This window comes from Ranitomeya variabilis, chromosome 1 (genome assembly GCF_051348905.1).
Source record: "Ranitomeya variabilis isolate aRanVar5 chromosome 1, aRanVar5.hap1, whole genome shotgun sequence".
Classification (NCBI taxonomy): Eukaryota; Metazoa; Chordata; class Amphibia; order Anura; family Dendrobatidae; genus Ranitomeya; species Ranitomeya variabilis.
Window position 1 is genome coordinate 114,359,457 of NC_135232.1, and position 24,673 is coordinate 114,384,129.

Consider the following 24,673-nt stretch of genomic DNA (forward strand, 5'->3'; position numbering starts at 1 on the left):
GAATATGCCGATACCGTGTGTGTGCATATGCACTACTGTATGGGTCTGTTTGACTTTTTGACTGTTCAAAGAATCAGAGTAGGGTAATCACACATTTATTCACAAATTGCCAGAGGCAAATACACCCCATCTAAAGACTATAAAAATGTACTGTTAATTAGACTATTTAAAGGAAAAACGTTTACAAACGGCATAGTCAGTAGTGTCCTAGGGTCACAATGAACTACTTAACATATAAGATCCAAACTAGTCTTATATCCTATCCACAAAATCTTATTATTATATTGATGATCCTAATAGCTAATGTTGCATTTTAGGGTTAGGATGTATTGGCTTGGCCGCTAACCATATAATCCCATTTATGAATTCCCCATGACCATACTAACTAGCCATTAAAACAAGCTCCTAAGCCTCCTCAACAAGTTTTCACCAGTTAAATCAGGGGATTGAGGCTATAATGAATTAGCACATGTGTTACCAAACTTTTAAAACTTTGGATCTAATGTCATCAATTAGAGACAAGGGAGCAATCAACCAAAATGCCTTATTAACTGAAAAAAATCTTTCATGTTAAGAAAAAGCAGCAGCAACATAAAAAAAAGATACAGCATACATACAGCCGTACTGCACAGTGTAGCTGGTAATCCAGCTCTGTGAAAAGCTAAATCACTCACTAACTGGAGGACAATCTGCCTGTGTCAGCTTGTTTTCTCACGCAGCTCATAAGTACCCACTTCGAGGTGTAACCTGACAGTTTACAGAGCTCGCAGTGTGTCTTGCTTTAACCAAGATTGATTTGAGCTGGGTTTTTTTTGTTTACCAGAGTGGATGGTGAGTTTAAGAGGCTCAAAGGTGGAGAAAGCAGCAGCATACTATATTAAGGTATATTACAAAGTTCCTTACATTTGCTTGCACTATTCATTTATGCAAAGTTTGTTGACACAACTGTTTCCATTACAAAAGTGTTTCATCCTAAAACCATAGTTCTAAGAAATTACCTTCACAAAACGGTTGCATAAGAAACAGTGATGATATTACTGAACCTATTAAACTACTTCAAGGAAACTCATGTTACTATTCTGGGACAGGAGATTTTTCTTAAATTATATTAAACACGTTCATGCATGCCTAAATTCTGACTTTTACCAAATGCACTATATGTCAGATTAATCAAAGCTTCAGAATTTTAAAGGAAAAAGCTTTGAAATGTTGCAAAATTTTGGCACAACTCGAAGCGGTGCTAAAATTGTGACTTTTGGTGGTTTCACATCACTTTCACTTAGCTCTGACAAAGTGGGTGAAGGGTGGCGGAACGATGACGTGGCGACAGCTACTCATCAAATGAACGGCTACGTTCGCTACATCACAAATCTTACTCCAGCCGGGGCTTAAGATTTGTGGAGAGGCGCGCACACCACTTGTAAGATGTTCTTGAATCATTAAGGGACGTGCCCCTCTTACTCCACCGTATCCTCTTCTCAAGACCAGCATGAAGATCACCAACCTTGTTAAATCAGGGCCTATATGCACATAATATTCTCTTAAGGCAAAATACCAGAAAAAGGTATAAAGATCCAAGACAAACAAGTCTTTATATTAAGAAGGGGAAAAAAAAAATCAGCATATTCCTATCTGAAAATGAAGAAAAATTACCTGTAGAACTGGAAGAGGATATGGAGGATGTCTCTACTGAGCTGCCAAACAATGGATCCCAGGCTAAAAGATCATTGTTGACTCTGCTGTAAAATGTAAATGGAAAATTGGTAAACTGTATGTAGTCTGAAGACAAGCAGATATTTTGGTTTGCACATTGCGATCCTGTGATTTGCATTTGTATTAAGTGACAGTAGCAATTTACGGCTGCCTGAGAACGTAACAGACTTTTAGAAGGAAGCATGTAATTTCCACCGGGGAGCGGCCCACAGCGCCCACCGGGGAGCGGCCCACAGCGCCCACCGGGGAGCGGCCCACAGCGCCCACCGGGGAGCGGCCCACAGCGCCCACCGGGGAGCGGCCCACAGCGCCCACCGGGGAGCGGCACACTGCGCCCACCGGGGAGCGGCACACTGCGCCCACTGGGAAGCGGCACACTGCGCCCACCGGGAAGCGGCACACTGCGCCCACCGGGAAGCGGCACACTGCGCCCACCGGGGAGCGGCACACTGCATACATTGTAACACTAAATACATTGATAGCTTTAGTGAAGAAATTTGTTTTGCTGTTCTTTAAATATCCTTTGAAGTTTTCTTCTAATTAGATATTGGTGCACAGGGGCGGGACTGTGCACTGGGCCTTCTCCTCCCTGTCTGTGATTCCCCGGCCCTTCTGCCTGCCTCCGGTCTTTGAATGACAGGTCACTGCTTTTCCAGTGACCGACCTCCTCTGTTTGAACTCTCGCACCAGCACAGTCATTGCCGTAGGCGGCGCACAAGCAGATTTGAGCTCTCGACTCAACAATGCCTTTAAGGGATGATGGCGCATGCGCCGCTCACAGCAATGACAATGACATTTTATTGCAGACTAGTCAGGAGCTTTGTCTGTGCAGGCGCCGCTCACGGCAATGACGGCACGAGATTCAAGGCAGGTCTCTGGAAAATCAGTGACCTGTCATTCAAAGACTGGAGGCAGGCGGAGGGGCCAGAGAATCGCAGACAGGAAGAAGACGACAGTGCACAGTCCGGCCCCTCTGCACTGAAATGTAAATAGCAGAAAAGTTCACGTTTAAAAAAGAACAATACAGAAGATGTCTTCACCAAAAGCATCACTATAATCTGTGTTACAGCCATCTCTTTACTTTAAATTACTATATTTTCCTGACAGGCTGTCTTTAATCTAAATCACAGAGCCAGGACTGACTAATGATTTTGTGCTTCTTTAGTCAAACATTATAATTCTAGCTTGTAGTATATAAGGTCTTCTTTTCACTTACTCCAAAGTTCCTGGCATTCGTAATTTTGTCACCTCCTCACCTAAATAAGAAAAAGAAAACACAAACAGCAGCTTACCCAAAGAGCGAAAAACAAATGTACAAGTAGTAGACCAGATCAAGAAATCCAACTTACTTGATGTATTCCTTGTCATTTGTGCCTAGAAATTAGAAGAAGGAAGAAATAAGAACATAAAATCAGCAGAAAGCTTCACATCTTACGAACTAGATAGAGGTCTTGTTGGCATGGAGCTTTTCTACAATTCGGAAACTAGTGACTGGGCACAATATCAAAGAAGAGGGATGCTTTGCATATGCCGAAAAACATAACTGTAATAAAACAAGGTAAAACAGTCTGTACACTAAAATCTACAGGCAATTCTGAATGTATGGTATCTTTATTAGACCTAAATTCAAAGAAATCTATAAAAATACAAAAAATATATGAAAAAAATGATAAAGCAAATTAAAGTTAGAATAACTGTGGTGCATACTCACCGGACTTTGTCGCTGTGATCGATATTATAGGAGGAAAAAAGCAAATTACTTGTTAGTTTTTCAAAGCAAATTATATATTTTGCATAATTAAATGAAGATTTTAGTAGGCAGCTGGTAGGAAGTAGTTTCACGGCAAATTACTGAATACATTTGGAAGGATATCTGTAAGGTTATCTCCAGTTCAGCTGTTAAGCATTAGGAGCCTTTGGTATAAAACCCGTCCCTTTTCCCATAAATTAGAAGGTTGGTCTCCTGTGAGAATAATCAGATACATCCATCTTCCAGAAAAAGTCTGTTAGGCTACGTTCACATTTGCGGTCAGCGCCGCAGCGGCGCCGCATGCGTCATGCGCCCCTATATTTAACATGGGGGCGCATGGACATGCGTTGTGCTGCGTTTTGCGCCGCATGGCCGCAAGCGTTGGACGCAAGAAACGCTTCAAGTTGCATTTTTTTTGCGTCCAACTTTCGGCCAAAAAGGACGCATGCGGCGCAAAACGCAGCGTTTTAGCGTGCGTTTTGCCGCGTTTTTGTTTGCGTTGTGCGCTGCGGCGCCGACGCTGCGGCGCACAACGCAAATGTGAACGTAGCCTTACCACTGATGTGACAAAGTTAGATGGGCCCTTTGACAAGCGAAATGCTGACCCCCCAGTCGTCCACTTAGTAATACATTTACATGCAGTATAAGGCTATGTGCACACAGGAGTTTGGTTTTTTGTGGTTAAAAACAAAACACTTTAGGGTAAACTGATTCAGGAAACACTCCTCCTTTGAGTAGTTTTGGGGGAATTTTTCATTTCTTTATGATGTTTTGTTGAGGTTTTTATTTTTGCAACCCTGTGATTGGACAGTGCCTAATTTAGGTCAGATTCCACCAGGCACCTTTTTTAAAAAAAAATCTAAAGAGGAAAAAAATGCACAAAAACCTGAAGATATGGAACATATCAACCTCATAGTGGTTTAACAATAGATATGAATAGGAAGATTCTGTGGAGCATTTCTGAAGTGAACCTCAAAGAGTATATACCATGCCTAGATCCATGGCACTTCCAAACATTACATAAATCAAAAAAATAGACGGGAAGCTATATGCCATAAAATTAAATGAACATTTTTATTGATACAATTCAACGTAAAACCAGTTAGTATGGGGACAGCAATATGCAAAAAAAAAAAAAAACGCCAAAAAAAGGTACACAAATTACAGGTGATTCATCACCTTTAAGAATGGAGCTGCTATTACAATAGGAGTGAAGATTAAATATTTATAAATTTGTGGCTGCACACTCCCTTGGAAAAAGCTTAAACGCGAAACGCGCGTCAGGGGTGCCACAGTCATTTAAAGGTACAGTACTCACTATCTTAACTTCCATCCCTAAGGTTTCCTATCCCTGTTCCTTACTATCATGCCCCCTTTTTTTGCTGTATATACCACAATTAGGCATTAATTGAAAACTTTTTCTGTGGCTGAATCACGTGGAGGCAGTTACCATTATAGGGATTGACAATGGAATATATCTAAGGATATTACAAACACTGTCATGGGGCTTGTTCTATTTGGACTACTTCACTATTTATGATATATAAAAAGATTTTTGGAAGCTTCATTGCCCCACAAATTTATAAATATTTAATCTTCACTCCAATTCTAATAGCAGCTCCATTCTTAAAGGTGATGATTCACCTGTAATTTGTGTACTTTTTTTTGGCAGGTTTTTGTTTTTTTTTGCATATTGCTGTCCCCATACTAACTGGTTTTACGTTGAATCTTTTAATATTGTATCAATAAAAATTTTCATGTAATTTTATGGCATATATTTTATGGCAGGTTCTGAAGTGAACCTGCTCCAAAAATTCAAAGAAACTTCATGTGCCCATACTATCAGGGGGTGTACACAGCCACTTTAAGACTCTGTGCACACGTTCCGGATTTTTCGCGCTATAAAAACGCGATAAAAACGCCTAAAATACGCATACATATACATCCCATCATTTAGAATGTATTTGGCAATTTTTGTGCATATGTTGCGGTTTTTTTCCGCAAAAAAAACGCATCACGGATTTCCCACTATATTATAGCATTGGGAACCTCCGGAATAAAAAGTGAAAAAAAAAATTGCAAAAAAACAAAAAAAAAACGCACAAAAAACGAGAAAAAAAACGCACAAAAAACGAGAAAAAAAACGCGAAAATGTCCGGTTTTGTTCAGGAAATTTCTGCAAGAAATCCTGACGTGTGCACATAGTCATCACAGCGTTACATTTTATTTATACTATAGTGGCAGTTTCCAAGCAGAAGTCGCCTGAAGAATGGTCCGGTCACCACTTTTAGCCACTTCTCGGCTTTTGAACCCTGAAGCGGTTAAAAGAGGTTAAAGACTGAATATACACACAGCAAGTTGTTTTGACATTGATGTGCAGATATTCATGGTTTTCAATGTTTGAGTAATTTTTCAGGTGGGATCCGGCTGAAAAAAACTGTGTGCACATACCCTAAACAGAGGGATGCAACAGGCAGAGCAATAAGAGGAGATACTCCAGAATAGTTATATTATGGGGAGTATAATCAATCACTAAAGAGTGATGTATAGCCATTACCTGGTTTCGGTCGTCTGTTGCACAAAGGCTTCCATTTTATAAAGTTTGTGTAGCACAATACAATTTTATTTAGTGGATGCCAAATGCACTTTCATACAGACAATATAAAAGACATACCGACGTATACCAGCCCACTGGAGGTCAAAAAGCACCCCTATGCTACTGTTTGAAGAATTGGTGGAGAAATGGATACTTCTGCAATACGTATCGAAAGCTTTCCCAGCACATACAGCGCTCAAATGCAAAGTGAATACAACCTGACGACATTTTTCACTTTCTACTCTGTATCTGTACTCATGGCTAAAGACTTCTCAGCACGTCCGTCTACATGAGGTGCGTCGCAGCAAAAAGTGATTTGAGGGAGTCACAATTACTCACAGAAGGTGCCGGGGAGAGGGAGATATTCCCGATGGACATCTTCAGCTCATCAAGAGAGGCCACGTTGTGATGAGGTCCATTGTTAGGCTGTACAGGTTTGATCTCCACGTGAAATTTCTTGGGTCCATCATCGCCTGAGTCGGAGTCACTTGATGAGTAAAAGTGATTTTCTTTGGTATGTGTGAAGTTGTTAAAGAATTCATCATTTTTAGAGAGATCTGCTATAGAGGATAGGATTAGGCTATGAAGACCAAGTAATGATGTATCGCATAGTTACATTATTGGTCCTCTTTATCCACCATACTGATTATGTAGTCTATCTGCTTAGTTACCAACATATTAGACGCTAACGTACGAATATAAATCTGCACAATAACAGCGTCAGCGACAAACAATAAAACCTCACACACTTTAAATAGCGGTCTGTCAAAACATGGACAGCAGCCATCTCTCCCTTACACTGCAGCGCTTGCTCTGCCAAGTGCTTATGTGTTTTCTACAAGAGAGCAGTCGTCAGACACCTTTGGAGGTGTTTTATGTCCGAAATTGGAAGTGTCAGATCCTTATCTCCCCCGATGGATGAGGTCGGGACCCTGCAGACACATAAGACTGTCAGATGAGCCACTCAAAATTCGGCAGGTTTGGACGACATTAATGTTTATAGGGGCCTTAAGACTGTTGTCCGAACTTAAGAGTGACTGCAGACTTGTACCTTATGTGACTGCAGACTTGTGAATCCTCATACTGTGTGCACTGTAAGGATTCCCCCGATTTCTCCATAATCCATCTTTACGCGCAAACCCTTTTAGACGACTTATGCTGGACAGAAGAATAAATTGGAAGATTTGTCTTTCATATATACGGTATAATTTCCATCGACACAGTGACACTTGGAAGTTTCTGCCATCCGAACCAAAACAACTGGATCCTCTTTCGTCACTTAGAAATACTAAATCTGGTGATTAACCCCTTACCGACCTCCGCTGTACTATTACTGCGCATGTCGTGTCTCCCCCTTTGATGTGGGCTCTGGCGGTGAGCCAACATCAAAGCCGGGACATGTCAGCTGTTTTGAACAGCTGACATGTGCGCGCAATAGCGGCGGGTGAAAGAGTGATTCACCCGCCGCTATTAACCTGTTAAATGCCACTGTCAAACGCTGACAGCGGCATTTAACTACCGCTTCCGGCCCCATCACCCCCCTTTCGCCCCATCCAAAATAAAATAATAATTAAAAAAAAATCAAACCTACACATTTGGTATCGCCGCATTCAGAATCGCCCGATCTATCAATAAAAAAAAAGCATTTACCTGATCGCTAAACGGCGTAGCGAGAAAAAAATTTGAAACGCCAGAATTACGTTTTTTTTGGTCGCCGCAACATTGCATTAACCCCTTCCCGACATGTGACGGAATAGTACGTCACATGTCGGGACCCCCGCTTTGATGTGCGCTCCGGCGGTGAGCGCACATCAAAGTCGCGACATGTCAGCTGTTTTTTACAGCTGACATGTGCGCGCAATAGCGGCGGGTGAAATCGCGATCACCCGCCGCTATTAACTAGTTAAATGCCGCTGTCAAACGCAGACAGCGGCATTTAACTACCGCATCCGGCCGTGCGGCCGGATATGAGCGCATCGCCGACCCCCGTCACATGATCGGAGGTCGGCGATGCTCCTCCATTGTAACCATAGAGGTCCTTGAGACCTCTATGGTTACTGATTGCCGGTGGCTGTGAGCGCCCCCCTGTGGTCGGCGCTCACAGCACACCTGCAATTCTGCTATATAGCAGCGATCTTATGATCGCTGTTATGTAGCAGAGCCGATCGGGCTGTGCCTGCTTCTAGCCTCCCATGGAGGCTATAGAAGCATGGCAAAAGTAAAAAAAAAAAGTTTTTAAAAATGTGAAAAAAATAAAAAAAATATAAAAGTTTAAATCACCCCCCTTTCGCCCCAATCAAAATAAATCAATAAAAAAAAAACCCAACCTACACATATTTGGTATCGCCGCGTTCAGAATCGCCCGATCTATCAATAAAAAAAAGCATTAACCTGATCGCTAAATGGCGTAATGAGAAAAAAATTCGAAACGCCAGATTTACGTTTTTTTGGTCGCCACGACATTGCATTAAAATGCAATAACGGGCGATCAAAAGAACGTATCTACACCAAAATGCTATCATTAAAAATGCCAGCTCGGCACGCAAAAAATAAGCCCTCACCTGACCCCAGATCACTAAAAATGGAGACGCTACGGGTATCGGAAAATGGCGCAATTTTGTTTTGTTTTGTTTTTTGCAAAGTTTGGAATTTTTTTTCACCACTTAGGTGAAAAATAACCTAGTCATGTTAGGTGTCTATGAACTCGTACTGACCTGGAGAATCATAATGGCAGGTCAGTTTTAGCATTTAGTGAACCTAGCAAAATAGGCAAGCAAAAAACAAGTGTGGGATTGCACTTTTTTTGCAATTTCACTGCACTTGGAATTTTTTTCCCGTTTTCTAGTACACGACATGCTAAAACCAATGATGTCGTTCAAAAGTACAACTTGTCCCGCAAAAAATAAGCCCTCACATGGCCAAATTGACGGAAAAATAAAAAAGTTATGGCTCTGGGAAGGAGGGGAGCGAAAAACGAAAACGGAAAAAGCTCCGGGGGTGAAGGGGTTAAAATGCAATACCGGGCGATCAAAAGAACGTATCTGCACAAAAGTGATATCATTAAAAAACGTCAGCTCGGCACACAAAAAATAAGCCCTCACCCAACCCCAGATCACGAAAAATGGAGACGCTAAGGGTATCGGAAAATGACGCATTTTTTTTTTTTAGCAAAGTTTTGAATTTTGTTTCACCACTTAGATAAAAAAATAACCTAGACATGTTAGGCGTCTATGAACTCGTAATGACCTGGAGAATTATAATATCAGGTCATTTTTTGCATTTTGTGAAAAAAACAAGTGTGGGATTGCACTTTTTTTGCAATTTCACCACACTTGGAATTTTTTTCCTGTTTTCTAGTACAAGACATGGTAAAACCAATGGTGTTGTTCAAAAGTACATCTCGTCCCACAAAAAATAAGCCCTCACATGGCCATATTGACGGAAAAATAAAAAAGTTATGGCTCTGGGAAGGAGGGGAGCGAAAAACGAAAACACAAAAACGGAAAAGGGCAACGGCAGGAAGGGGTTAAAGAGGACGTGATGAAGTGGCTGCAGAGGCGGAGTTTCACCAGAAAGGTGATCCTACATTGCCGCTGTGTGTTCTGTGTTAGGTTTGGGGATCCTGATGAATATTTGTCCAGCTTTTAGGTGGTGTAACTAAGATTTAGATCATCTGCCTCCACACACAATCAAAATGCAGCAATAGTAAGTGACTGAGTAGGAAAAGGATATAATTCAGGTTTTCTTCAGGCTTTATGCTGTATCCTTCTTCATCAACAGCAGGGAGGTTCTGGAAAATTAAAAAATACTTAATGCAAAATACTCACCTGTCCCTTACATACTATTACTAAAACATGCACATTTCCAACAGCACACAGTGCTGGGCACAACAGTCATTAAAAATAAAGCTTATCCTGGAATGAAACCCCTCAGGTGTGAATCATATCTATGTGGACTCCGAAGGCTAAAAGGCGGCAACAAACTTTAAAATCATAGTTTGTCTCAAATGGGACATTATTGCAGTGCGACTATGCTGTGTAGCCAAACTAATGGCGGTCACATAGGAGAAAGGTTGGACAAAGCAGACTTTTTCAGATCATCCAATAATCCGGTGTGTATAACAGATCTCCGTGGACTCTCCGCGGAAAGCAGACTGTGAGCAAGAGAGATTGGAAATGATGGGGATAAGCTGCAGGAACAAGTGTCACGTAGTAGCTTATTCCCCGCTTTCTATGGATACTTGCGAATTAGCCGTTGGCGGAATCCTAGATGTGGCCAGGCTGATAGACTCCTACCTAAATAGACTGAATGTGGTCAGAAATTCAATGGGTCCTTAAAGCATTAGTATAAGGGTGTGTATTTATACAACCACATTAGTTTTGTTCTTTATTTTTACACCCAAAATTATCTGCTTCTCATTTTATTTGTACAAATTATGGGTGACAAAGGTGGAAAAAGTTCTGAAATTATTCTTCTTGGTATATTTTTTTTACATGACAAAACCTGGGATGTTAACAGGGGTGTGTAGACTTTTTCTATCCACTGTACATTAACCTGTGAGAATCTGTTATAATTCTACTAATTGACAGCAGACAATATGTAAAGCAAGACATCTTAGAAAAACATCCTGTGTATTATACCGACTCCGTCCTTATGTACCAGGATCACTGTATTTTCTACCATATATGCAATAACCAGGACTAACCCCGGTAGTGCATGGGACTGCGGCCTCACCCCGGCTCGATGCTTGGTGCGGCAGTGTAAAATGGTGGGCACCTTACTCGGGGTGGCAGTACAGCCTTTTGCATTTATTACCTTAAAATAAGAACAAATGTCCATCTTTTACAACACCTACTGACTGAGGATTCTATGTGGAGGTTGGAGCACTTCTTTTAGGGCACAGTCAGGCCGTGTGTCTGCCCTTCCCATAAATGTATATATAATTGGGCATACAGATCAGATTTCTATATTAATGTAGAATAGTTCACTTTTCAGGAGTTGCATATTATTTATAGCTATTAATAGGGACAGGCTTAACCTGTCTGTTGAAAATATCAGATCAGGAGGCCAGATGCTATAGAGCAGGAGGAGCCGATTAGATTCTTATACATTTTTGTTGGAAAAGTTTCAGTAAAACGTGGATTTCATGAATTGAAAACAGTGGTGTTTGTATAGAGGTGTCCAGTGGGCGATCCTACTAGTGAATGAATGACTAGTGCATGCAACCATAGCTGTCAGTCACTAGCAGACCCGCCTACTGGACTCATGCAAACAAACAAGGGGGCGTTCAATGATTATAGTATAAGTTATACCATGGAATCCATGGTGCGCTAAAGATAATCATACTAATATCCCTCTGCGCAGTTTCTCCAGACCACATATCATACGTCTTGACAGGTTCCCTTTAAACAGTGATCATCATCAGCACTAATGCAATGAAATGGTGGCCACACAATACTAACATATCCTTTTGGATTAATGTATTTTTCCTCGAAGTTGCTGCATTGCCACACAACACGCGATGATGTGAGAAGGGTAACGTCAGTGACACGGCTTTTGCAAGTTCTTGCACGGAAGACTGATATGTTTCCAGTTCAATGTGTCTCATAAATTATTAACCCCAAGTACCAAAACAAGCAAGTCAGAAAGTAAACATTGTAAGTCAAACCAAATTAAGGGCCGCGTCACCGACTTCACCTTGCAGCTATGGAGGATCAGCAGTTCATTAGTAATGTGAGTAGCGCCAGTTACAGGAGCTCCGAGGAATCTCCCTCTTCACCTAGTGCACCCGGAGCGCCCCACCAGTCACTGCAGCTGCCGGACACTTCTTACATATTAAACACATTAGAAAGCAATAATCTACATTGGGGGCACCATTGTGCATTACTGCATTAGATAATAAGATGCATCTACCCCCTTAATGCCATGATCACACTGGGATGAGAAATCACTCCAAAAGTGTGTTGCACAGGGCCTGCGAGGGTTGTCTAAGGCTAGGGTCACACGACCGTCTCCTCCATCCGAAAAATCGGTCCAATTATTCTGCTCACAGAGTGGGATCCGATTTTCTTGGATGCAAAAAAAAAAAAAAAAAAAGAAAACAAATAAATATTTCTCCATCTTATCTATTTTGTCAGTCCATGAAAATCGGATCACACCATGCACCAGAATGGCTTCCGATTATCAGAGGTAAATCGGACATGCTGCATTTTTTTTCCTCGGACCACTCGGAAAAAATTAGGCATGTGCACAGCACCATAGAATAACATGGGGACAAGTGCTATCTATCTAAACAACAAATGTTACTGTCCGATATTTACGGTCATGTGCACGAGTCCAAACATCTGTCACCCACTGACTTATGACATCTGTTTAAAGGAAAAGTCATGAAATCCTATTGAAAAGCTCAGACAACACTGTGGCATCCATCGTAGATAGACTTCCATTAGAAAAAAAGAAGGAAAAAAGAAGGAGGATGGGGTTTGCCAATAGCATGAACGTCAGGAGCCATCTTGACATATGATGCTAAAATTAAAGCACAAACATAGTGTGAACAAAGGCCACGTATCAGTTGTACCTAAATGTCTGCAGGTCTCCGCCGAGTTACTGCAAGCCACGCCAAAGGATCAAATGTAAAAATTCTATATCTCAGAATCGATTACTTGTCTGAATTAACCTAATGGCAATTCCACCTCAGCCAAGTGTGTAGTGCAAGGCAACCACGGCATGTTTCTTGTAAGAGGTCAGTGCAGACGATGCCAGCCATATACCAGCACATGGGGATATTCACTCCGCCAACCACTAGAACAACCACCAGTCCACATACTCTCATAACAAGGGACAAGTGGTCATCATCACAACAGAGACATCATTTATCAGCACACAACATTATTAGAAGTCATTCTGGAGACATGTTGTAGTTAAATCACAGACGTCAGATCTGCCCACCCAAGGCGCAGGCCTCCCTGACTAATGGATCACTGCAAAAGAATTTACTAGTGAGCACAACTTACATCTACACGTTCTTAGTAGAAAAACTAACTATTCTACTACCAGCGTGAATCATACATGATAAATCGTACTGTTTGGGGTTGAAAATTTACAAGACAAGAAAGAGTGAGCAAGAATCTGACCGATTCCACTGCGGCACGGTGGCAGAATGATGGCAGTTTTTAAAGCACCACTCCAGCATTTCATTTTATTTCACCACTGGAGTGTTGCTTAAATTCCCAATCCTCTGCCCCGGTCTGATACTCACCTACCGGTGTCCGCTCCTGCAGTTTGTGACCAGCCGGCTGCTCCCGTGATTCATGTGGCGAGCCGGAGGTCACTAATCAGTAAGTCTAGGACAGTCTCGTTCTAGTCTCGTAGACTTGCCATGACAGCTTGTGATGTAGATTCCGAGGTTCGGCCACTCAGAAGCTGCGTTTACAAGATAGCGCCGCAGTAATGGACCGTTGCCGGAAAACGGTGAAGACGCCAAAGGGTGAGTATAAGACTGGGGGGGGGGCAGAGGACTTATGTTTAAAGCACCTCTCCAGTGGTGAAAAAGAAAACGCTGGAGTGGCGCCTTAAAGAGGACCTTTCATTACATTTTTTATTTGAAACTGTATATACCTCTTTAAGAGATTATTACAATTTTTTTTCAAGGATGTTTCAAGAGAATCTGTCAGCAGGTTTTTGTTATTTAATCTGATAGCAGCATGATGTAGAGAGAGAGGCCCTGATTTCAGGGATGTGTCACTTACTGGGCTGTGTGCTGCAGTTTCAACACATTCAGCATTTTATCAGGAGATTATCACTACAGGAGTAGGTGTTGTGTGCATGGCAGCCCAACCAATCTGTTTAACTACTATGTATCTAATGCAGAGGAAACATGGATTATTATATCAAAACTACACCAAGTAGCCCAGTAAGTGACATCGCTGGAATCAGGCTCTCTGCTCCGACATTATGCTGCTCTCAGATTACATAACAAAAACTTGCTGACAGATTCTATTTAACAGAGATTCTTCTCTGGGGGAGTTTACTTTTTTCTCTTTATGGCACTGCTCAATACTAAATCAGCATTATACAAAGGGATCAAAAAACAAAAGCCTACAGAGAATGTCAAAAGCAGGCAATCCTAAAAGACAATATTGACCCTTTAACGAGCCTTGTCACAAGACTTTTGTTTTGCTTTGGCTTTTATCCCAAGTCATGTGACAAGGCTCGTTAAAGGGTCGACATTGACTGTAAGGATTGCTACTCCCTATAGGTGGCGCTAGAGTTCTAGTCCGCTTCCTCTCTGAAGAGACAGTCTGCCTATCAACTCCAGCCCTCACGGCCCCACAGCAGATCGTGTTTCCAGGATTTCCTTAGTATTGCACAGGTATTGTAATTATTTGGAAGGTATCCGACACTGCCACAGGTTCTCAAGAAACTTCTCTAGATCATTTCTTAAACTTTTTCTGATTGTAGAAACGCCAGAGCCTCATCAGTGAGTAAATATCCCCCAACACTAAATACCACCCCAGAATCTGTATACAAAGATCACAAAAAGCCTCTGCAGCAGCAGCAGCACCACATCCCACAATGGAGCACACAATACCTCCCAGAGGAACCAGATACCACAGGGCATGGAAAACAGCTCCTGCCTCAGCAAATCCTGCAGGGCAGCAGCGCTAAATTACTCTCCACATCTGGACTGCTCATATACAATAATGCCCACGGCTAATCACACCACATTGCTCACTGCTCCTCCTAAAAGCCAGGGAAGCCATAGTCAAGACATGGTCGATTTGGGCAAATTCTCTTTCAATGAATGAATGGATGGCCAATCCTCTAAATAGCCACTGTGTATTACTACATCTGTCATGTATGGCAGTCATAACAATTGAGAGGTGTTACAGACGTTGCACCTGCCGCAATCATCAGGCCGCCACTCTAGCTCTATTTTAAAAATAGGTTTTCTTTATAATTTTTATTTTTTACCATCTTTATATTTTTATATAGCGATGGGGCTCACAATGTAGAATCCCTATTAGTATGTTTTTGGAATAGGTTAAGAGGTTGTAGAGAGGACCTTAAGTCTTCCATTTAGTCTAGAAACACATGGTAGATCGTAGTTACGAGAACACCCCCCCCCCCCCCCCGCAGTGCTTTCTCCAGTGCCATAATGATATGTATTCTTTTTAGGTCGTAGGCATATAGCATTAAAGGGAATCTTTCATCAGGTTTTTTCACTACCTAATCTGAGAGCAGCATAATGCAAGAACGGAGACCCTGATTCCATCCATGTATCACGTACTGGGCTGCTTGCTGTCGTTTTGATCGAATTACTGGTGAGATTATCACTAAGGGATTAGTAAACCTGCTGCCATGTAGTCCTCCATATGCATGAGCTCTGTATAACCCTGCTCCCACTACTGATTGCAGCTTACTGCCTATGCACAGTGTACACAGAAAGCTGCCAATGAGTTGTGTGGGCAGGGTTATTAACCCATTATTCATTTTTTAATTTTTTTTAATGACAGATTTTTTAATGATTTGTGTCCTAATGAATCAGAAACATAATTTGCCAATTTTTTTTAAAAGTACGGATTTTTCAGAAAAGGGCGTCCCAATATTCAATTAAAAATGACAATGACATGATTTCCTGTTTTGAAAACATTCATTTTACAAACACAACACAAAAAATTGGACCTAATTATAAAAATTATAAAATCTTAGTTGCTAGAAGCAAAAGATTAGGTGTCCCAAAAAAAGGACATTGGTAGATAATGTGTTAAGAGCTCAGCATTCAGAGAACAGGGAGATCTGCAGCAGGTCCAGTAAAACAAGCAAATTGAGAAATACATCAGTGGAATCAGGGTCTCTACCCCTCTACCCCAGATTTATTGCCAAGTTGAAGCTGTGACTATAGATGGATGATTGTTAAGCCTGGAGGAATTTCAGACATTTGCATTAACTATCAGACACACAGCAGCATTGAGCTCAAGGTGGGTTGTAGTAAATCATTAGTCACATATTTCCTTATTATATGTTTTAATAGAATGTACGGCTAATAAAGATGTGAGCATATGTTGTTCCCTTTCCTCTAATGTACTCTTCGCCCTGATTGGTTATTGCTTTTCTGTGAGCTTTACGGTCTTGTCATATATTACAATAAAAAAAACTGTAGTTTGAAATGTTTAAGGCCAATCAATATCTGCGTGTAACGTTTCTGCATACATGGATTATTAATGTCAGTCACTTTACTGCTGCTGTACTCCATTGTGGATATTCAAGGATAAAATCCGGAAAGTGTGAACACACCTAAAAAAGAGAAACTGACTGGATATCACCATGGACATTGGATCACATCCAAGTTCTAATCTCACTATAAGGCCGGGATCACACATACGCGAGAAATACGGCCGAGTCTCGCAGGTGAAAACCTGGCTCTGGTACCGGCACTCCGGAGCGGAGCGTGCAGCCGCACAGCAATACATGGAGCTGCACGCTCCGCTTCGGAGTGCCGGCTCCAGAGCCAGGTTTTCACCTGCGAGACTCGGCCGTATCTCGATTATGTGTGATCCCGGCCTTAAAGAGAACCTTTCATGTCCCCGAATGCTACTACTAACCTGCAGATATAGGGTCAATCTGTGTGTTAATTGCATTCTAAAGCTGTGCAGCCTCAGTACTGAAAGCCCCGCTGCCAGGAGGAAATGCACAGCTTCAGCCACCAATCAGTACTCAGTGAGCGGCGACAGTAGCCACCCCGGCTCAGCACCAAGGCGATGACTGAAGCCACAGCAGCAGCACTGCTATGACTGAAAGCCGGGGCCCCCGGCAGCCAGGCTTTCAGTGTGGTGGCCGCACGGCTTTATTAAAACGCTATTAACTTTTAAGAGTAACAAAATATCTGCAGGTTATTAGTAGTTTTTTTACATTAAAGTTTCCCTGTAAATCTTCATATTATATAACAGCCGATAAGTCAACACCATGACCAAGCAATATTTCCGTATTAAGTTCACTGCACTCAGATTACCCTGTTCACTCTCAGATTAAGGGGATTTCATCACTGTGATGACAAAGTAGATCTTTGTAAAAATTATGTAAGCAGATACACCGTATAGTGCATTTCTATTGCACTGCCTTTATCTCTCTTCCTGCAAATGTTATAGGCACAGATAGTACTGTATTCCCGTCCCAAACAATACATGATACAGGCAGATATTACAGCTTCTGTCTCTCCATGTAAACAATACGGGCACAGATATTGTAGCCTCTATGTTTCTCTCTGTAAATAATGTAGGTAAAGTTAAAAAACAATTCCTGCAAATAAAGTTGACACAGATATTACTTCCGTAATGTGATTTAGGTTCAGACAGTGCTGCTTCCTAGTCTCTTCTAGCACATGATGTAAATTGAGTGGACAAAAAACACAGCTTTTAAACTGCTTTTCTGAAATATTATTCTGTCATGTGGATTTTACAAATTAAGAGATTATTTATCAATGTGAAATCATGATGAATGAGAGGAAAAGGGAGGAAAGCTTCTAAAATGATCAGAAGGTAGTCCTTCTATATCTATATGTATATGAGACTGGATTACTAAATTACTAAATCAATTAATAAATTATCATGTGATAAAACAATTACATACCAGGATGCCAACGTTAACTCTTGCAACTGGAAAAGTCTAATCTGACTCCCAGCCGATCATGTACATCTGCAATCAATGCTCTATTTGTGTCTGTGCGTTTGAGCAGAGGAAATTACATGTCGTATTAAAAAGAAAAAAAAAAAAAAGTGTGAGTTACTTACAATGGAATCAACATCAGCATTCTCCCTGTAGATAAGAAAGATTCAAGTTATAAGGGAATTTGGTGCTGGATGGCCACATGGTGCTATCCTCACTCCCCCACCCTTCACAACCATCACTGCTCATTAGCTATACATTACATCTCCTTTCCCAGCACATTGGACGTTTAAGGCTGCAGACACTTAGAATGGATACATGATTTTTACATTTACTAAAGATTACATTGCACAAGTTTAAGGCTGCAATCTCAATTAATTCACTCATCAGAACTCTTAGTAACCAGTTTACAGCCTGCTCCTAGTTTCAGACCTGGACTATCTCAGAAATACAAGCTGGAAGAGAGGTTGATGTCCAAAAACACTAATACCATGATAACAACCTTACATATTTCCCCAGAACTTTACATGGTATCAAATTAATAAAGGAATTAAACAAGCGAGATCCCTATTTACAAGAGCTTGCAATCTATTAGGAAAAGTATCAAAATACTCGATCGCATGTCAGCATATCTCCATCTACGTACTGCTTTCCTATTCTACAACCCATGAGGCTTCTCCTCTACTTCTTCACCTTGTCCCAACACCCACTAATGTGATCCTCTCCCTCTATTCTCTGTTACTAAACAGTTTTTGTGATCTGCCCTCCCTGAAACACTGGATGCTTCTCTCCCTCTCCATACTCTGACTTGCCATGTACAACTCTCCTCCTACTCTCTTTTCAGATTGAGAAAAGGGAGGAGAAGAGTGTAAAATTTGTCATAACCTTTAAAACACTGAAAGGAGTCCATCTTTACAACCTGCTATCCTATATGTCCATGATGAGATGCACTAAAACAACTAAGAGTAGCCATTAAATGGTGCTGAAGCAGCAGGAGGAGCCAGGTGATAAATACTTCTCTATATTCTGAGAAGAGAAGGTAGAGGTAAGAGAAGGTAGAGGTAAGAGAGCATCTATTTGGGTTCCTGTTGATGTTCTATTACTATACGCTCTGGTAATGATACGAACCCAATTAATACTTACACAGACTCTGTATCATCCTTTTTCCTCATTTTAGTTGGAAGACCAAAAGTCTTTCTCTTCTTCTGTTTTACCCCTGAAACTTAAAATACTGACTTTAGATAATTAATTTAATTGCAATTTGCTTCAAGAGCAATAAAGGAACCCTTCCGTAGCACAATATTACAAATGAGAACGTACCTTCTACAGCAACAGCTGCATTGCACTCCTCAAATTCAATGGGACCTAGACAGAAAAAAAAAGTTTTAATAAAAAATATTTCTAACTAATATGATGTAGATTAATAGAATAGCTCAAAACGTATCAAGAATCACAAGCAGATAATGAGTATGTCACCATGTTACCACTGCCCCCCAATATCCTGCCTAACAGCACTGGTATACTATTGTGCGTATTGGAAGGAGAGCTGTAGGAAAAGACGCTAAATCAACTTGTCAGTAATGACCAGAGATGTTCGCCATGTTTAGCGTTTGGGAAAAAAAACTTGATTATGTTGAGAATAATTTAACCTAATTTCAGCCATTTGTAGCGACAGCGATGCAGACATGATGCACGCTGCGTCAGCGCCCCCTAGTGCACATCAACATGTAGGACATAATCGTATGAAGGCAAATGAAAGGGAAAAAATACTTAAAAGAGTGGTGCGCTATAAATATGAGATTTTATATATATATATATATATATATATATATATATATATATATATACAGTGCCTACAAGTAGTATTCAACCCCCTGCAGATTTAGCAGGTTTACACATTTGGAATTAACTTGGCATTGTGACATTTGGACTGTAGATCAGCCTGGAAGTGTGAAATGCACTGCAGCAAAAAAGAATGTTATTTCTGTGTTTATTTTTTTTTTAAATTGGGAAAAGTATTTTCAGAGGGTCATTTATTATTCAACCCCTCAACCCACCAGAATTCTGTTTGGTTCCCCTAAAGTATTAAGAAGTAGTTCAGGCACAAAGAACAATGAGCTTCACATGTTTGGATTAATTATCTCTTTTTCCAGCCTTTTCTGACTATTTAAGACCCTCCCCAAACTTGTGAACAGCACTCATACATGGTCAACATGGGGAAGACAAAGGAGCATTCCAAGGCCATCAGAGACAAGATCGTGGAGGGTCACAAGGCTGGCAAGGGGTACAAAACCCTTCCCAAGGATTTGGGCCTACCTTTCTCCACTGTTGGGAGCATCATCCGGAAGTGGAAGGCTTATGGAACTACTGTTAGCCTTCCACGGCCTGGACAGCCTGTGAAAGTTTCCTCCCGTGCCGAGGCCAGGCTTGTCCGAAGAGTCAAGGCTAACCCAAGGACAACAAGGAAGGAGCTCCGGGAAGATCTCATGGCAGTGGGGACATTGGTTTCAGTCAATACCATGAGTAACGTACTCCACCGCAATGGTCTCCGTTCCAGACGAGCCCGTAAGGTACCTTTACTTTCAAAGCGTCATGTCAAGGCTCGTCTACAGTTTGCTCATGATCACTTGGAGGACTCTGAGACTGACTGGTTCAAAGTTCTCTGGTCTGATGAGACCAAGATCGAGATCTTTGGTGCCAACCACACACCTGACGTTTGGAGACTGGATGGCACTGCATACGACCCCAAGAATACCATCCCTACAGTCAAGCATGGTGGTGGCAGCATCATGCTGTGGGGCTGTTTCTCAGCCAAGGGGCCTGGCCATCTGGTCCGCATCCATGGGAAGATGGATAGCACGGCCTACCTGGAGATTTTGGCCAAGAACCTCCGCTCCTCCATCAAGGATCTTAAGATGGGTCATCATTTCATCTTCCAACAAGACAACGACCCAAAGCACACAGCCAAGAAAACCAAGGCCTGGTTCAAGAGGCAAAAAATCAAGGTGTTGCAGTGGCCTAGTCAGTCTCCTGACCTTAACCCAATTGAAAACTTGTGGAAGGAGCTCAAGATTAAAGTCCACATGAGACACCCAAAGAACCTAGATAACTTGGAGAAGATCTGCATGGAGGAGTGGGCCAAGATAACTCCAGAGACCTGTGCCGGCCTGATCAGGTCTTATAAAAGACGATTATTAGCTGTAATTGCAAACAAAGGTTATTCCACAAAATATTAAACCTAGGGGTTGAATAATAATTGACCCACACTTTTATGTTTAAAATTTATAAAAATTTAACTGAGCAACAAAACTTTTTGTTTTGTAAGATTTATGCATCTGTTAATAAATCCTGCTCTTGTTTGAAGTTTGAAGGCTCTAACTTATTTGCATCTTATTAAACCTGCTAAATCTGCAGGGGGTTGAATACTACTTGTAGGCACTGTATATATATATCACATAGATAATAAATCTGCACGCTCATGCTAAAGGAGCGAGAATCTTTGGGCAATTAGTGGTCCAATTACATGCAAATTATAAGGCCAGAAGAAATGTGTTCTATCTTCCCAACACCAGAAGCTCAAGATATTAGTATGTCTGCAGGGTAAGAGCCCTTTAGACTAGCTGATAATTTGAAATAAGCAAGTTCACCGATTATTGACTCGTGTATATATGCCGGCAATCACCAATGAACAAGGAAAACACCAGTTTGTTGCATGAACAGATTGTATTTGCTGGGATTAAAGTCATTGCTATCAGCAGCACATTGTCCTGTGTAAACAGGAGCTTTGTTGCCAATGGTGATTTTCTATGTGCACAGAACAATCGTTTTAACAGTTGTCAGGTGTGAGCAGAATTGTGGTCAGCCTGTCCAAATAGACCAGTAAGTCACCACTGATCGGTGGTCGTTTAATGGGAGCAGTCAACGTACAACAACTAAGAAATAGACGGGAGAGTGAAAAACAAAGAATCCGACCCTTACTTGAAGACTTTCTCCCCTATGGTAAATGTGCCCTTAGAGATGGAGGCAGGGAGGGTCCGGCTGGTCAGAGCCAGAGGATTCTCCAGTGGGTCCAGGATCTGATACAATGGACAAAAAACAACCTCACTTGGCGCAGTCCTGATGTACTGAGCCACCTAGTAGACTTTATAGAAGATATGACACTATGGCCAAGATCATCAAGACCGCTGTGGTTTACGCCAGTCTTGATTAGGCGGTGTGCCGGAGTGAGAGGCGCACAACTCTTAATGAACGAAGCATGGCATGTGCCCCCACAAATCTTACTCCAGTCACAACTGGTCATGAATTAGACGAGCGCTCCATGCCTCGTGCCTCCGCTCTCCTACGAGTTCCACCGAATGTGCGTTTTGCTGGCTCATCAGGCGATTGGCAGCCTGTTTCCATTATGTGGCGATTTATCAACGTTTCAATGCCAGTATGTGTGTAAATCACTATGAAAAGTCACAAAATTTCTGCAGAACTTGGAATATTGCAATAGAAACCTTTGGTGTTTTCAGGTCAATCTGAAGCAGCGCCACCCAAATGGACGGGAGCAGGGCGCGGTGGGACTCCAGTGAGCTCTTCACTTAGTCTGCTGTCCCCACACCAGTCTCCATGAATCAGCTCCTACGTGATGTAGGACATCCGGGAAGGACAGGGCTAAATCCTAGCTCTGCAAAGTGTGATCAGAGGCGCCTGCTTAGCTATGTCTACAGCCAGGTCCTGGGCCCATTTTTGTCAGTCTGCTGGGGGATGATGAACAGCTGGTGAGTGACCAGAAAATGTTAGCTAAATCTGGGAAAAAGAAAAGACCTCTGTTCCCCTAAAATAAATCTCAAACTGGAAAGATCAAGGTATTATTAATCTCATGGATATAACTATAGATAATTCGTTAATTTCCTTTCAAGAAATACAACTTAAATATAACCTACCAGCTAGAGAAATTGATAATTGGCTACTTATGAACCATTATTTTAAAAAAGGAAGGATATTTACTTAAAACCTGCAATAGTAATCACTGTCCTATTGAACAACCCCTCAAATTTATCCATTTGGAAAACGAATACAATCTACCCAACACTTAATAACTATATATGCCTTAGTAATAATACTCAAGCCTCGAAAAAAGAATTACAATTTACATTTTTTATATTATATGCCACAAAAATTGAACATATTCTTTAGTGATGAGCGAACGTGCTGGGATAATGTGTTATCAGACATGCTCGTGTGCTAACAATGACTTCGGCATGATGGAATAATACGTTCGAGTCGCTGTGGCTTCACGTCTCACAACTGTTTGACAGACACAACGCATGCAAGGATTGAACAGCTGCAGGACATGCAGCCACCGGGACTCGAGCATAGTTTCTGAGCACGCCGAAGTCATTATTAGGGCACGAGCATGCTCTGATAACACCCTATCCCAGCACGCTTGCTCGTCACTAATCATTTTCCCTTCACAAACCCTTTTTTTCTGGAGGAATTATGGTGAAATTGGAAGCTTGACCCAGATTTTTTGGAGTTGTCCTTTACAGAAAAAAAAAATATATAGGTGGACGGCCATTCAAAATCTTTTCTTTAAAATTACCCACCAAAATATAACTATCTTCTCAACTAATCCTTTTTTCAGATAGATGTAGATGTATGCGTGCCCAGAAGAGATGGAAAGTGAACCATCAGAGCTAGTCCATCTGGTAGGTGCACCGACACCGTCATTCATGGCTGCAGCTAAGAATGAACATAACCCCCCTCAAGGCAATGCTGAGGATGCAAGAGTGCGGGGTAGACCCATGCGTGGGCAGTTACCTCTCACACACCCCACAGACACCTTCTGCAAACTTTATGTCAGCATCAAGTTCCTTTCCTTAGTCTTGTCTTCTGGGAGTTGGATCGTCAGCAAGTTCCTTCATCCAGAAGCAGAATTACTGGATGATGGCATCATGTAATGTCACCCTATGTGGTTACAATAGATGACCCCTGACCTACGCTGTAGTCCTTCAAAACAAGGCACTGACATGTGCAAATGAAGAATCTTCTCCTAGAAAAAGCCGGCTGACAACAGAGCAACGTACAACAACTAAGAAATAGACGGGAGAGTGAAAAACAAAGAATCCGACCCTTACTTGAAGACTTTCTCCCCTATATGCATTATGTGTGAGAGTTACCATCTTCCAGTGCCCACAAGGCACCCAGAATGCCAGAGCAGCTACCATAAAGGAAAGGCAGGCTGCTCCAGTGTTTCCCATACAGTAAGAGGAGACCTTATTTTCTCGGAGACGCTTCCCATGCCAGTGAGTGGCGAGGCTTTGCGTGTCTGGCACGGGGCCAGTTGACAGCCCAGCTGGATATCAGTGCACGCCGTGACCCCCCTCCTGCAGCGTGTCACTTCGGGATCGTTTCCGCAGTAGAAAGTTTATTCAACCTCTCTCTGGAAATTCAGTGGACCGGCCATCATTCTGCTATTTAATCAGAGGGGGACATTTTATTTTTCTGACAGCACTAAAGCCAGAGAGCAATTCCTAATGAACAGCTTGATACAAGCTGAATCGCAAATGTTTTAGCCTCAATTAATTCTGCTGTCAAAACAAATGACTGCTCTTAGCTGTGCGATGTTAGCGCTGGGTCAGTAAGGGTCGCGCCTGGGACTACACAATCAAGCTATTTTTCAGGATTTTCATAAGAACTTACCAGAGCAACGACGGACTTAAAATGCCATATAGACTAACGCTACATCTGCATTCCCATATTAAAGGGAATGTGTCAGTAGGATCGTCCCTCCTAAGCTGTCCATATGGGCATGTAGGTCATAGGGAGCTGAACAAAGTGACACCCTGATATCTGCGATCCGATGTCTTATTCCTGAGAAATCCACATTTTTCTCATATGTAAATTAGCTGTTACGATCTACGGGCTGGACCTAGATCTCCCTGAGAATCTGACTCTGGAGCTTA

General features: G+C 41.8%; 1 protein-coding gene across 1 annotated transcript in view; it reads right to left on the bottom strand.

The window, feature by feature from the left end:
• Positions 1–24,673, bottom strand: part of FCHO2 (FCH and mu domain containing endocytic adaptor 2) — a 138,727-nt gene that overhangs the window by 21,706 nt on the left and 92,348 nt on the right. Inside the window, exons 9-17 of the mRNA XM_077287864.1 lie at positions 19,044–19,088; positions 18,867–18,939; positions 17,849–17,873; positions 9,792–9,849; positions 6,399–6,577; positions 3,425–3,436; positions 3,063–3,087; positions 2,930–2,969; positions 1,654–1,739 (exon numbers count right to left, since the gene is read on the bottom strand). Coding sequence (XP_077143979.1) covers positions 1,654–1,739; positions 2,930–2,969; positions 3,063–3,087; positions 3,425–3,436; positions 6,399–6,577; positions 9,792–9,849; positions 17,849–17,873; positions 18,867–18,939; positions 19,044–19,088 — 543 coding nt within the window. The remainder of the gene's footprint in view (positions 1–1,653; positions 1,740–2,929; positions 2,970–3,062; positions 3,088–3,424; positions 3,437–6,398; positions 6,578–9,791; positions 9,850–17,848; positions 17,874–18,866; positions 18,940–19,043; positions 19,089–24,673) is intronic.